General features: G+C 31.3%; 1 protein-coding gene across 2 annotated transcripts; it reads left to right on the top strand.

Annotated features, from left to right (window-relative positions):
- The first annotated feature begins 9,032 nt into the window (after window positions 1-9,032).
- Window positions 9,033-13,721, top strand: LOC108685978 (farnesol dehydrogenase-like). Of its 2 annotated transcripts, none has more exons than XM_018190993.1 (6): window positions 9,033-9,188; window positions 9,978-10,291; window positions 10,872-10,998; window positions 12,127-12,262; window positions 13,430-13,567; window positions 13,641-13,721. In XM_018190993.1, the coding sequence occupies exons 2-6, from the start codon at window positions 9,988-9,990 to the stop codon at window positions 13,680-13,682; spliced, it is 747 nt and encodes a 248-aa protein (XP_018046482.1). In that variant the 5' UTR covers window positions 9,033-9,188; window positions 9,978-9,987; the 3' UTR covers window positions 13,683-13,721. The 2 variants fall into 2 exon arrangements, with proteins under 2 accessions (XP_018046482.1, XP_018046483.1); XM_018190994.1 differs by having other exon boundaries at window positions 9,964-10,291.
- The last annotated feature ends 519 nt before the right edge of the window (window positions 13,722-14,240 follow it).

Genomic DNA, 14,240 nt, shown 5'->3' with positions numbered 1-14,240 from the left:
TATATATATATATGTATATATAAATAAAAGGCATAGCGATTGCAGGATCCCAATTATAAGAAATTGACCAATTCTAATCAAGTATTCTCCCTACATTTGACTGCTTGGTCGGTTTCCTACTTAAGACTCCACGATCATCTACGAATTCTATATAAACGAATCTAAAGTCTATCCAAAAGATAGATTAGATTCTATATAGTTTGCTTCTTATTAATAATTAGTTGATATATCAGACTAGCAGCAAACACAGCAACAAAATTTCTTGTCACATTTACTGATCGGCTAAAGGTGGTTTGCTAAATTAACAAAATCCTTTCTCTTAGTGATGCACGTTATCTCGCGTTCCGACATCCCTCAAAGTCTACGTTTCTTCCTTAACATTGTCGTTGCTACTGTTGTCATACTCCTTGCTTAATTCGCATTTGCGAATCTGCAAAGCGGAGAAATTGCAGAGTAGTTTCTTCTCTTTTTTTCCCGAATGAATTTAATTGTGTCTGCGCGATATGCGTCCAATTTGATACAATTCAGGCGCGATGCTGAAGGGTAAATTAGAACGTTGTGAAGCAATTGATATATTAGGTATGGGAAATAATAAGTTGACAAAAAGATTGAAATCCGCGAGAGAGGATTGCAACTCGCGCGGTGGGACCTTGATTTTTCATTTTGTATTACAAGAGGCGTATCTTGCAGAATGAATATTATGCACTGTGGTCTTGTCGAGGTGAGCGCGAATCTTTCGCCTCCGTTATAAATCCACTCGTTCCATCCGTCTGCATCTCGGCGACATTCATGAGGGAAAAAGATGCGCATAATGTTATCAACGCATTCCCGACATGGCCGTGCATAGTTTAATCCACTGCGACGCTGATCCCCGCGGTACAGGATGAATTCCGTCTCCTCATCGTAGCGGTTGCGAGTAATATTGGACGAGGCTAAAACGAGAACTCTGAAGGATCATTTGAATAATGTAGATAAGTTTACTTCACTTGGAAAATACAGAAACAAGAAAGATGGCGATTTCTCTCAGAGAAAACATGCGCGCGCCATGGTTTTAGTCCGTTAAGAAAATACTGTCTATCGCGGAAACGCAATCTGGCGAAATATTAAATCGAGAGGATTTCACTTCGCGAAATGCGTTGTTTTAAATTAAAACAGCAAGTATATAACGAACATTTGTACAATTAAAAATACGTCTTTCTATTTTTACTGGCTTTGAAAAACAATGTACAAGTTTACATAAGATTATAGTTTGTATAATGCTGTTTAAAGAGACCAAAATAAATATGACAATAATGCTCGAATGTACAATGCGAGTTATAGAGCGGAAAAAGATCATAAATAATGATGATGCGTTACACCAATTATTTTGCATTTATGTATCTCCGGGTGGAGCTTCGCTGCTTAAGCGGATGGTCGCGCTTTTGAAGTCAATGAATAAACAGGCAAACATTAGAGAGCGTCAAATCTATTGAGCGCGATGCATTTGCAATGTGTATTGTGGAAATTGGTATTATCCATTTCATTCGGAAATAACATGGGCGGATAAGAGAAATTCTATTATTGGTTAGCAAGCACCAGAGGTTTATGTACTCCGCTTTATGCGATAACGAAGATTATACGAATTAATTTGACTTTGCAAACGAATACACGACTGAAATTATTCACCCACGCGGCTGCATATGATTTAAATCTGACGATAATCCCTAAGGATCATCCGAGAATTTTCTATCGTGTAACAAACGGTGATTTTTGAAATTGCGAAAATACTAACAATTGCAAACGTGATCTGTTTGATTAATAATAGTTTCAAATTCAAAAAGGGACAGTTTGCCCATCAGGATATCGGATCGATGATTACACGCATTGACAAAGTATTTATATTAACTTTATAAATAATTGGAAATTGATAACTGTTGTAATATTTGTGCAGCATTGAAAAATTTCCTTTTTTTTCTTTCTATTTTTTTCTTTTTTATTTTTCTTTAATTCTTTTTATGTTATGTTGTTTTAATTATTCTAATTTGCTGCGTATAATTTTATAGATATATTTCCACTTGAATTATTGTAAATTGGTTCAAGTGGAAATTTAATAGTTGTGCTTCTTTTTTTCTGCCAATATCTAAATAGCGTTTATACGAATTGATGTATGATTTAAAATATAAAAGTTTATAAATTTATACAAAAAAGGAGAAAAAGAATAAGAATTTATAAAAATATTAATTTTTCTTTCTTTTATAGATATTTATTGTTTCATCTATGGAAAAAATTTCTCAATATGCATGTGGAAAATATATACTGCATAATATAAGATAACAATATGGCCTATTTAAATAATTTTTGCTATGTTCAACATAAATTAAAAATTGTTAGATTCAAAAAAATTGTCAGATTCAAAATAGCCAGTAATTTTAAAATTTAAAGATATACAATATATTATACAATAAGTTACAAAAATATTTACCATTTTCCGAGCAATAATTTTTAAGATAAAGGTTTACAACTGGCTAATTACATATTACGGTTAAATGATTGCCTGTCCATAAGTCATGCATCGATAATTAGTAATCATAGATAACTACTATGGACGGGCAGCTATTTAATCGTAAGTGTAATTAACCAATTGTAAACCTATATCTCAAAAATTATTGCTCGGAAAATGGCAAATACTTTTTTAACCTATATTTTTATTTTATTATTTTTGTAATTTATTTCTTCAATTTCTTGCTATTTTGATTCGCGAATTTTGAAACAATCTTTTATAACATCTTTATGATTTAAAATTATTATTCGTCTCTTCTAATTTTGAAATATATATATATATAAGTTTCCTTGTTTTTTAATTAAAAATAATAAAATTAAGAATCAATATTCCAAGAGAAACTTTAATTATGTCTTATTATATTGATTGAACCGTTACGTTATTACTGTTGAATCATAATAATTATTTGCATATTCAAAAACGTAATTATTAAACCATTCTATATGCGCATAAGGAAAACCACATAACGATCAATTTACTCGTTATATCACTATATATGTAAGAAATAGCGCTGAAATTTCCATCCGCAATTGAATGGGGACAAAGCGAACGCTCGTAATTCCACGTATGATATTTCCCCGTTGGCAACGATAGAACTCCATCAATGTGTATGGACGAAGAGAGTTATTATGACCAGACTATCGTTATTGCCGCAAACGACATCGTGTGGCTCCCGCTTACTTCATATTCAACCGTTCGCATAGGTGGACGACAAGGAGATGACACTGTTAACGACATCGCACGAGCGTCTTCTCCATAGGGTGTGCTTAACTCCGGCACTCTCTGTTGTCGGAATCGTTGTTACGACGAGGCGTATCCGTACGTAATGACGTCGGTCGTGATTTAAACGATATATCAAGCCGCCAGTTCCGCGGCGCGTGTGTCGAGGCATTATCGTCGTCATTACGGCCATTATCGCGGAACGATAGCATCCATCCCGCTCCTTCCCACGTTTTCACGTGCTCACTCGCCATCAGGCTTCGACTCAGTCGCGAAAATCAAGTTATATCAAGCGCTTTATTAGCGAATCTCAACATAAATGGTGTCTCGACAGATCCATCTGTTTCTTAATCCATGGGAAACGATCTCGCAATTTTTTGATTAATCTTACGTATCTTTTCATTGCTACATAGTTTGTCTAATCATTGAAATTATCACAAAAATATTTTTCTAACAAGTAGAATCGAAGAAATATTTCTTTGATTCTACTTGTAGATATAATAATAGATATAATACTTTAATAATTAGAGAATGTTGATGTATTTAATAGGCGAGTGTTGCTCCATTGCGTAGCAAGATGCATCTTAACTTGATATTCATATTTTTATACATTATAAGTGATTATATAGTTAAAAGTAGCAAACCTTATTGCTTAAGAAAAATTGTCTTGATTAAAATTGTCTTACACTAAACTCTCTTATCACATTTGAAAGATGTTTGACTTTTTCTCTTGTTTTTTTTGGATTTTTATCACAATCTTTCTTGATTGGATTGCAAAACCTTGAAAAGAATATCATATTACGTAAAAAAAATTATAAAATATCTGATGAAAAGCCTTTCTATACAGATTATTTCTTTAATTTAAAAATTTAGCTGTTACATTATTACGATATAACTTAAACTTTCATATAGAAATTAGTGAACATGTATGTGTATGCATATATAGGTATATTTGTAGAGTACAATTGTATGCAGAGAACTATTATACATATACTATTATGCATATTAAACTTGAAAATTATATATTTGTGGTTTTTCTATCTATTGAAATTTTCCAGACAACCATACCTAATAGCTTCTACTTCTAGCGAGTCAGTTTTTGTCAGAATCGCTATAATTATCTTTTTATCTTTTTAATGTTTTTCCATTTATAATTCATAAATGACTTAATGTAACCGTTTCACCTTTTGCATCGATCATTTTAAACATTACTCAGATATCTATTTGTGTGTAATTGTTATATGTAATTTTCAAGCAGGTTGGCAAAATTCCACTTTTTTTTTATCAAAGTCAAATTTTTTGTCAGTAATAAAAATTATTTTTCGGAAAAAAACGAATTAATAAAACTGATCTTTTTTATTAAAAGCAATAAAATAAATTTTGTTATGGATTCGTCAATTTTGTATTTTAATTTGATAATCTAGTATCACTATTCTAATTTAGCGTCAATTGAGAGTGTATTAAATTTAAGCTTTATTCAAAATAAAAAGAAATGCATAACAGATAATCGACACAATAAATCGAAAAATCGTAACAAATAAGTTGTAATTGCACAAAATATTGCATAGTAAACACGAATCATATTTAAATTGGAAAAATTTTTAATTTTGTTGGTATATTTTTCTCATAAAATTAAAAATTAAGATCAAATTTAATAACATTTGTGTCATCTCCAAAGTTTTTGTTTTAAAAATGTATTTCACATATTAATATGAATTAGAAAGAAAACTTTATTATAAGATGGTTTATTAATATACCACGATTTATTTCGTTTTTCTTTCAGCTATCGTTTGATCAGTATAATTTATAATAATTAAAATAAAAATTTTTTATTCCACATATATACATATTATTATACATATTATTATAGTTATTTTTATAATTATTTTTATAGTTTTTGCTCGTTTATACTCTATTGGAAATTCCAAGTGAAATTCGGAATTTGTCGTGGTTTTCTACCTATTGAAATTTTCCAGACAACTTTATCTAATAGCCTCTACTTTTAGCGAAGAATGAGTCAGTTCTTGTCAGAATCGCTGTAATTACCTTTTTATCTTTTTAATGTTTTTCTATTTATAATTCATAAATGACTTAGTAATGTGACCGATTTCACCTTGTGTGTCGATTATTTTTTAAACATTTCTTTTAAACATTTATCTTGAAATACTGCGATTTTACAGCTCATTTTGTGGCAAACTAATGCAAATGACGGTTGCGAATAGAAGATACGCAAATAAGTATATGTTTTAATTGAAATACCGTTTTTACAAATTTATGACTAAATTTAATATCGCTGCAATGCTTATGCATGATTATAAGCTTTTATAAACTTAATATTATTTTCGACTTGGTAGTTATTCTTGGAACGCCAACTACGAGCTGTGTGTCGTACTTACAGACAATTATAGATCGTTGGGTTGGTAAAACCGCAGTCGTTACCGATGTTGAATTTGAGTTCGAAATGGTCCGACTTGGGTGAAACATACTCTTTATACATGTTCTTCTAAATGGAATAAAACGGAATGAATATGATTGCTCTGAAAAAAACATTAACAAAACTTTTGATTCATTAATACCAGGTATGTAAGTATGAAACAGGAATTTTTAAATAGAAAATACACGTTTATTGCATGATAAAAAATATTTTATTCGAAGTATTGCCCATCGGTAGCTATACATTTTTTCCACCTGTTTGACAATTTGTGGCCACGCCAAAAAAATTGTTGCTCTTTTGAGCCAAACTAGTCATTTACATCTTCGTAAGAAGTGAAGCGCTGCTGAGCAAGCGTGTGTCCCATCGATGCAAATAAGTGGTAATCGGACGGAGCCAAGTCTGGTGAGTAAACCGCATGCGAAAGTATTTCCCAATCGAATGTCTCAATCGTTTCCTTAAACTTTTTCTGTGTGTGATGGTGCATTATCATGAAGCAAAATCACTTTGTGTTGCTTTTTTTGATATTCCGGTCGTTTTTCACATAAAGCTTGATTCAAATTGTTCATCATTTGTTGATCATTTGTTGTTGGTAGCGTTCAGTATTAACGGTTTCGCCAGGTTTTAGCAGCTCATAATAGATCACAGCTTTTTGATCCCACCAAACACAGAGCATTGTCTTCATAGCGATTTGGTCTTGCAGTCGATGTCGATGGTTCGCCTGGAGTTACCCATGATCTTTTACGCTTAGGATTCTTAAAATATATCCATTTTTCATCGCCAGTCACAATTCGATGGAGAAATGACTTTCTTTTGTATCTGGCGAGCAGCATTTCGCAAGTGGTTTTTCGGTTTTCCTGCTGTCTTTCATTCAGTTCATGTGGAATCCATTTTCCCATCTTCTGGATCTTTCTCATGTATTTCAAACATATGGAGACGGCTTCTCGTGTCTCATTCAATTGATCCGCGAGTTGTTGTTGAGTTTGAGCGTCATCCTCATTTAACAATGCTTGCAATTCGCTGTCTTCAAACTTTTTCGGTGGTTTTCCACGTTCTTCGTTTTTCACGTCAAAATCGCCACTTTTGAATTTTTTAAACCACTCAAAGCACTGTGATTTACCAAGAGCATGCTCACCGTAAGCTTCGATAAGCATTCGATGCGATTCTGCAGCAATTTTCTTCAAATGGTAACAGAAAATCAATGCTGTCTGCAAATCGTTTCCAGGCACAAAATTCGACATGTTCAACGCTATTACAAATTATACTGTTGTATAAAACTTGTATTGTTGTGAGTTGAAAATCTTTGTCAGATGTCAGAACAAGGAAATGGTGTCAATGGCGCTGTCTGACGGCAACTACATTGACAGCTATGGTAAATTCTGGTTTTTTTATTTTTATATCAGGTAAAAGTAGCAAATCTTATTGCTTAAGAAAAATTGGCTTGATGATTAAAATTGTCTTGCACTAAACTCTCTTGTCACATTTGAAAGATATTTGACTTTTTCTCTTGTTCTTTTGGATTTTTATCACAATCTTTCTTAATTGGATTGCAAAACTTTGAAAAGAATATCATATTACGTAAAAAAAATTATAAAATATCTGAAATTTCTACACAGATCATTATTTTGTTCTTTAATTTAAAAATTTAGCTGTTACATTATTACGATATAACTTAAACTTTCATATAGAAATTAGTGAACATGTATGTATATATAAGTATATTTGTTAGAGTATCAGTCGTATGCAGAGAACTATTATACATGCAGTATCAGTCGTATGCAGAGAACTATTATTGAAATAAACTTATAAAACAATAAACTTGAAAATGATATATTCGTGGTTTTTCTACCTATTGAAATTTTCCAGACAACCATACCTAATAGCCTCTACTTCTAGCGAAGGATGAGTCAGTTCTTGTCAGAATCGCTGTAATTACCTTTTTATCTTTTTAATGTTTTTCCATTTATAATGTAATAATTCATAAATGACTTAATGTAACCGGTTTCACTTTTGCGTCGATTATTTTTTAAACACATTCTGTGGATTTATCTTGAAATACTACGATTTTATAGCGCATTTTGTGGCAAACTAATGCAAATGACGGTTGCGAATAGAAGATACGCAAATAAGTATATGTTTTAATTGAAATACCGTTTTTACAAATTTATGACTAAATTTAATATCGCTGCAATGCTTATGCATGATCATAAGCTTTTATAAGCTTAATATTATTTTCGGCTTGATAATTATTTTTGGAACGCCAATTACGAGCTGTGTGTCAGACAATTATAGATCGTTGGCTTGGTAAAACCGCAGTCGTTATCGATATTGGACTTGAGTTCAAAATTCAACTTGGTCCGACTTGGGTGAAACATACTCTTTACACATGTTCTTCTAAACGGAATGAATGTGATTGCTCTGAAAAAAAGATTAGCAAAACTTTTGATTCATTATGATAGTCAACGAATAGCTTGCACTATACTTACTAATGCTATTTGTTAACTTTGCTATATTATTTACAAATAGCGAGTAGGGCATATATGCTGATTATCTTATCTTTAGTTTTTGATGTAAGAACTGTTTCAAATATTTAGGTTCTCAAGTATTACCGTTAAATTTCATGATATTTTTTGTATTTCCCCCTCTCTCATCCTAAAGCAGTTAAAATTTTCGCGTTTTCTATTTGTATTAAAGATTTTTTGAACTCCTTGTATATAAAACCAATATTTCTTACTTATCATATGACTTCTCGCATCTAAATTCAAGCACTTTTTTTCGACAAGTTTGTCATCAAAATATTTTTTGCTCTATTGCAATTAATGCATCTTCATGTTCATTATTCTTTTCTTATTTCTTTTTTCTCAGATTTTTCAGACACTGCCTTCTTCTAATCTTCTTTGTGCAATGTTCTCGTTGTCCATGTTTTTCGGAAATTGTTGCAATTTTGTTGTTTAAAACTTCCATTCCCGTTTTTTTTATAATCTTTGTTTATTTCTCTGTAGTGAACAAAGCAAACAAATATTATAATTTCTAATAATACTTATAAAGAATTATTATATTATATTATATGTGTATATTATTATATGTATTTGTGTATGTGTGTGCGTGTGTGTGTGTGTGTGTAATATGTCCGCTTTTTTAGAAATTATTTATTTATACGAAAGTTATATACTATCAAGAGAGATATTCCAAGTGGGCAAAGTTATTACTCCATCCTGTATATATCTGTGTAATCATGTGTAATCTCGTTGAGTTTAGTAGCCCCACTCCTTCTAGCGAAAGAATGATTTAGGTCATGCTGGAACTGTTATGATTTTAGCGTTTAGTATTTTCCCAGCAGTTCATATGAAATTACGTCCAACGTGGACGTGACCAATTTAATCTGCTGTATCAGATAATTTTTTATCACTCTCATATCTATACTGGAATATCATATTTTTATTAGACTTTATTTTGTGATAAATTAGTACAGTTGACTACTGCATAGAAGATAGACAAGTAAGTACATACGTTAATATTGTTAATCGAAAGTATTGTTATTTCCATAAATTCATGATTGAGTTTAATATCATTGCGATTGTGAATTAATGCTTTACCCTTTTTAGAAGCTTGATATTTTTGACTTAGCAACTATTAGTGACATGTCAACCGCCAGCTATGTTCAACGCAGCAAAAATTTTTCTGAGAAATATTTTATCTGTTAGATTAAAATATCGCATAAATATTACAAAATTCTGTGATAGCTCTGACAATGAGACAATTCTGAAATAACAAAATGTTATTCTTGCATTTAAAATCTTATAAATAGATTAAAAAATTATTAAAAATCTCAAATATTTCTAAAATATATCAGAAATATTGCTAAAAATTTATTAAAATAATTTTGAAATCTTAGAAATATCAGAATGATATTTAAATAAATTTTTACACTAAGCTAAACGAAACTGTATTTTCGAAATATATTTTATTTACTTTTATCTTGGACTGTCTCGGAGATTCGCTTTAAAAAAATTATCTCACTCGAACGCTGATGAAAAATTTCATCATGCTGCGTTTTTTATTCTGTGTTGCATGTTTTTTTATTTATGAGAAAAAAATTCCGTCCATCTAACAGTGTAAAGCACTAATCTTCAAGTTATTATGTATTTCAGAAACATTTCTATTGCAATATTTCATATAACATATTGCAGATTGTTGCATATGAAATATGAAAGATTGAAATATTTTAAACTTTTTTGAAAGCTCTCTTTTTGCAATAATTGATGTTACATAGGGTCGTACTTGCAGACAGGCAATTATGGATCGTTGGCTCGGTAAAACCGCAGTCGTTACTGGTGCTGGATCCGGCATTGGTGAAGCAATTACACATGCTCTTCTGCAAAACGGAATAAACGTGGTTGCTCTGGAAGTCCAGAAAGGAAGATTAGCAAAACTCGATGCGGAATGTAAGCGGGAAGGTTTCCCGGGCAAGTTATATACTATATGCTGTGATATAACTCACGAGGATGAAATCGATGCAGCATTCTTACATATCGAGATATTAGGTGGTGTTGATATTATGGTCAATAATGCTGGCATTATTGCATCATCACCAGTAATAGGTATGATGATTGATATCACGTATTACACATATATTACACATATATTATTTATTACATAAAGAATCATTTAAATAAACATTGTTCTTATCAGTTTTTTTATCAGTAATGAGTATTTTATGGCTAACTACAGAAATATAATATGTGTTATACATTTTATCATAATATTACGCAGTTTTATATTAATTTGAAACTGATGAATATAGATACGTTTACAAAAATAACGTTTAAGAAAATAACAAATATGGTAACTTGTTTAAAGGATCAACATCGATATATGTTCATTTACATATAGTATTCGTCTGTCTACGTTTAATCAAAATGCTTGAAAAATTCAAAAACCGAATAAATGTCTAAATGTAGTTTAGATTCATTAAGTGCTATTATATAAGTTCGCTCAAAACAGCGGCTTTTTAAGTCAAAGATATTAATTATTGCGCTAGAAAAAAAAAAAGATTACTTTTATTTAACACTGCATGTGTTTTTCGAATGAATTGGGACTTTTACTAACGGCATTGTAAAACCTTTGATCTCCTCTATTATGTTGGTTTATTAAAAAAAATTTCATAAATTACATTTGCAGAGAGTGACAGGAAGACATTTGAAAGACTATTAAATATTAATGTCCTCGCAGTCACTGTGTGTACAAATAAAGCAGTGCATTTGATGCTCAAACGAAACGTTGAAGGACATATTTTCAATATCAACAGGTACTGATTCTTACGTTAATAATGATTGAATAAATCGCCATAATTTTTTAGAATAAATAAGTTTGTAAAAAATAAACATTTTTAAAATTTTCCATAAATCATAAATATCAATAAAAATTGCGAAAAATCTTTTTAGAAAATTAATATTAGGTGTACAACTTTGCTTCTGCCGTTTTCCTATAAATGGCTTTAGCGGTAAGTGGTGGTCGAAATAAATAGATCACAGACGTCAATACAATAAACTTGGGCATCTATCAACATAACCCCATAGAAACATTAGTCGATTTGTGTCTGCATTATAAAGTTATTCTCGATTGAAAATGTCAGTTTACGAGCCAAATTCTCGTCAGTTGCGGGAGGTTTTAATTTTTTGCTTCAATATGAAGAAATCTGCGGCTGAGGCTCATCGAATGCTCTCAAATACTTATGGTGAGGCCGCTATTAGTGAAAGAACGTGTCGTGAGTGGTTTCAACGCTTGAAGAACGGTGATTTTGACGTCCAAGGTCATGCTCTGTATTTGGTGGGACCAGCTCGGCGTAGTGTATTATGAACTGTTAAAACCGACTGAAACAATCACAGGCGATCGGTATCGAACGCAATTGATGCGTTTGAGCCGAGCATTGAAAGACAAACGGCCGCAATACAATGAGAGACACGATAAAGTGATTTTGCAGCATGACAATGCTCGATCCCATGTTGCGAAAGTGGTCAAGACATACTTGGAAACGTTGAAATAGGAAGTCCTACCCCACCCGCCGTTCTCCAGACGTTACTCCCTCTGACTATCACTTGTTTCGATCAATGGCACACGGCCTGGCTGACCAGCACTTCCGGTCTTATGAAGAAGTAAAAAATTGGATCGATTCGTGGATAGCCTCAAAAGATGACCAGTTTTTTCGGGATTCGTACGCTATCCGAAAGATGGGAGAAAGTAGTGACCAGCGATGGACAATACTTTAAATCATAGATGTATAACCAGTTTTTTACAATAAAGCCTCGAATTTCGGAAAAAAAAACGGCGGCAAAGTTGTACACCTAATAAGTAATATTATATATTACTATTATGTTATAAGTAATTTTTACTTAATGTGCAATTTATGTTTAATATTGATTTCTTTGATGTATAGTGTTTTGAGCCATTATTTACCATTGGAAAGTATGCCTGACTTTAATTTATATCCCGCTACTAAGCACGCATCTCTTGCTCTGACTAATACAGTACGAGGAGAAATAGCGAAAATTAAGGCTCCTATTCGAATTACCGTAAGATTATGTTTTGAGCTTTTTTCCTGTTATCTTTTTTATATTATATGTAAATGATAACTTTTAATTGATAACAAACATTAATGTACTACACCGTGCGATAAAATTTAACTTTTTTCCTAGGATATGAATACTCATTTTGATGTATTTTTGCTCATTGAACACGAATCCGTTATTCAAATTTAGCTATCAAGATAGAATTTTGAGAAAAAAATGTCATGTCAGAGGGGGAAAAAACAGTAAAGTTGAGGATTATACAAATTTTTTTCTGAATTTTGTTAATGTCATTCATTATCAATTTTTAACTTTAAATACATTTTGTTTCGTTTCGGAATGGTGGTTTGTTTTAAAAATATAAGCAATTTGAAAATAGCTCTTTTTCTATGTAATATGTGGAAAAGGCATTTTATTCACTGCAAAGAAAGTAAATGCTCTTTTTTTTATTTATAGTATAATCGAATCATATTAAATAAAAAAAAATGATATGAAATATAAGCAACATGAAAAATAACTATTTAATGCATTTTAAAGTTAAAAATTGATTTTGTGTAACATTAATGAAATTTTTAAAAAATTTGCTGCAATTGTAATGTTATCAAACATTGTTTCTGACCTTCTCGATTATTTTTCTCAGATTTGATTCGACATTCGATAGATTTGACATGTGTATACATATGTGTGTGTGTGTGTGTGCGTGCGTGTGTGCGTGTGTGTGTGTGCGTGCGTGCGTGCGTGCGTGCGTGCGTGTGTGTGTGTGTGTGTGTGTGTGTGTGTGTGTGTGTGTGCGTGCGTGCGTGCGTGCGTGCGTGCGTGTTGTGCGCGCGCGCGCGCGCGCGCGTGTGTATATGTAGAAGAGACTATTTGACATGAAAAAAAAAAATATTGAGCAGTGTTATTATATATTTATAATATTGATATATTGACGAAGTTTTGCGATAAGAGAAAAACTGCAGACGAAATATATTTCTAATAATAGACACTTTGTAATCAATAAAATACTAAAAATATGATTGGATATAACAGTGATCATTGTTTCTGTATATCAGCATAATGTCATGTTATCATGAAGTTTATAATATTATTTTTGTATATAAAACGTTGCTAGACACTCTTCTTTTTATTAATGCAGATAATTTTTATGGACTCTGACTTATTTAATTTTTTCAGGGCATTAGTCCTGGTATTGTAAGCACGAACTTAGCTATAGATGCAAAAAATGATTTCATGCAGAAAGCACCAAGTCTTCAACCGAAAGACATAGCGGACGCGCTCATTTATGCTCTGGGAACACGACCAGAAGTTCAGGTTCAAATGATAGTTAACGTATTTTCTTCTTAATAAATACAGGACAATTATTTTACGCATTACTTAATTGCAGATTACGCAGATTACTATCCAGCATATCGGGGAGCTACCATGAAGATTATTTTTAATAAGAAGTCTATCAATGCATCAACAACTTTCCAAGAAATAAATTTATGCTGATAATAAAGTGAGCTATTTAAGATTTACAGTGATTAAGCTTTCATGCTTTATATTTTTTAAATAAATATAAAATTTTGTATATCCAAGTATTATTTTCTTTGTATCTTAATATTATCTACGTTTCATTTAATAGATTTGCTAATCTAATTTTATTCAATGTATCTCTCTCTTTATCTATTTTTAATTAAATAGATAAGTATAAAAGTAAATAATGTAATCTAAGATCCGAGATACGAATTTTATATAATTATATCTGTATTATCTATAATATTATAATTTATCGAACGAACAATTTAATCTTGTGAATTAAATCTGACAAAAAATAATGAAAGCTGTTTCATGTTTCGTATCGGTATCGCATACTTGGAAATTGTTAATCATGTTTGAAGAATATTTTTCACATATAAGAATTATCTATGCGTACCCACAGCATCGTTATTTCTCAGATCCTTGTCTTTTTCTCTTTTATCAAAGGTCATGTTCCCTTATGCAA

The sequence above is a fragment of the Atta colombica genome, unplaced genomic scaffold (genome assembly GCF_001594045.1).
Source record: "Atta colombica isolate Treedump-2 unplaced genomic scaffold, Acol1.0 scaffold163, whole genome shotgun sequence".
In the NCBI taxonomy this organism is placed as follows: Eukaryota; Metazoa; Arthropoda; class Insecta; order Hymenoptera; family Formicidae; genus Atta; species Atta colombica.
Note: the sequence above shows the minus strand (reverse complement) of the source record. Positions and strands in the feature narration are given on the sequence as shown.

Coding starts and splice junctions, on each gene's coding strand:
- LOC108685978 (XM_018190993.1), top strand. CDS start 9,988: ATGGATCGTTGGCTCGGTAAAACCGCAGTCGTTACTGGTGCTGGATCC. Junction 10,292..10,871: donor TGCATCATCACCAGTAATAG/GTATGATGATTG, acceptor TTACATTTGCAG/AGAGTGACAGGAAGACATTT. Junction 13,568..13,640: donor GAACACGACCAGAAGTTCAG/GTTCAAATGATA, acceptor ACTTAATTGCAG/ATTACGCAGATTACTATCCA.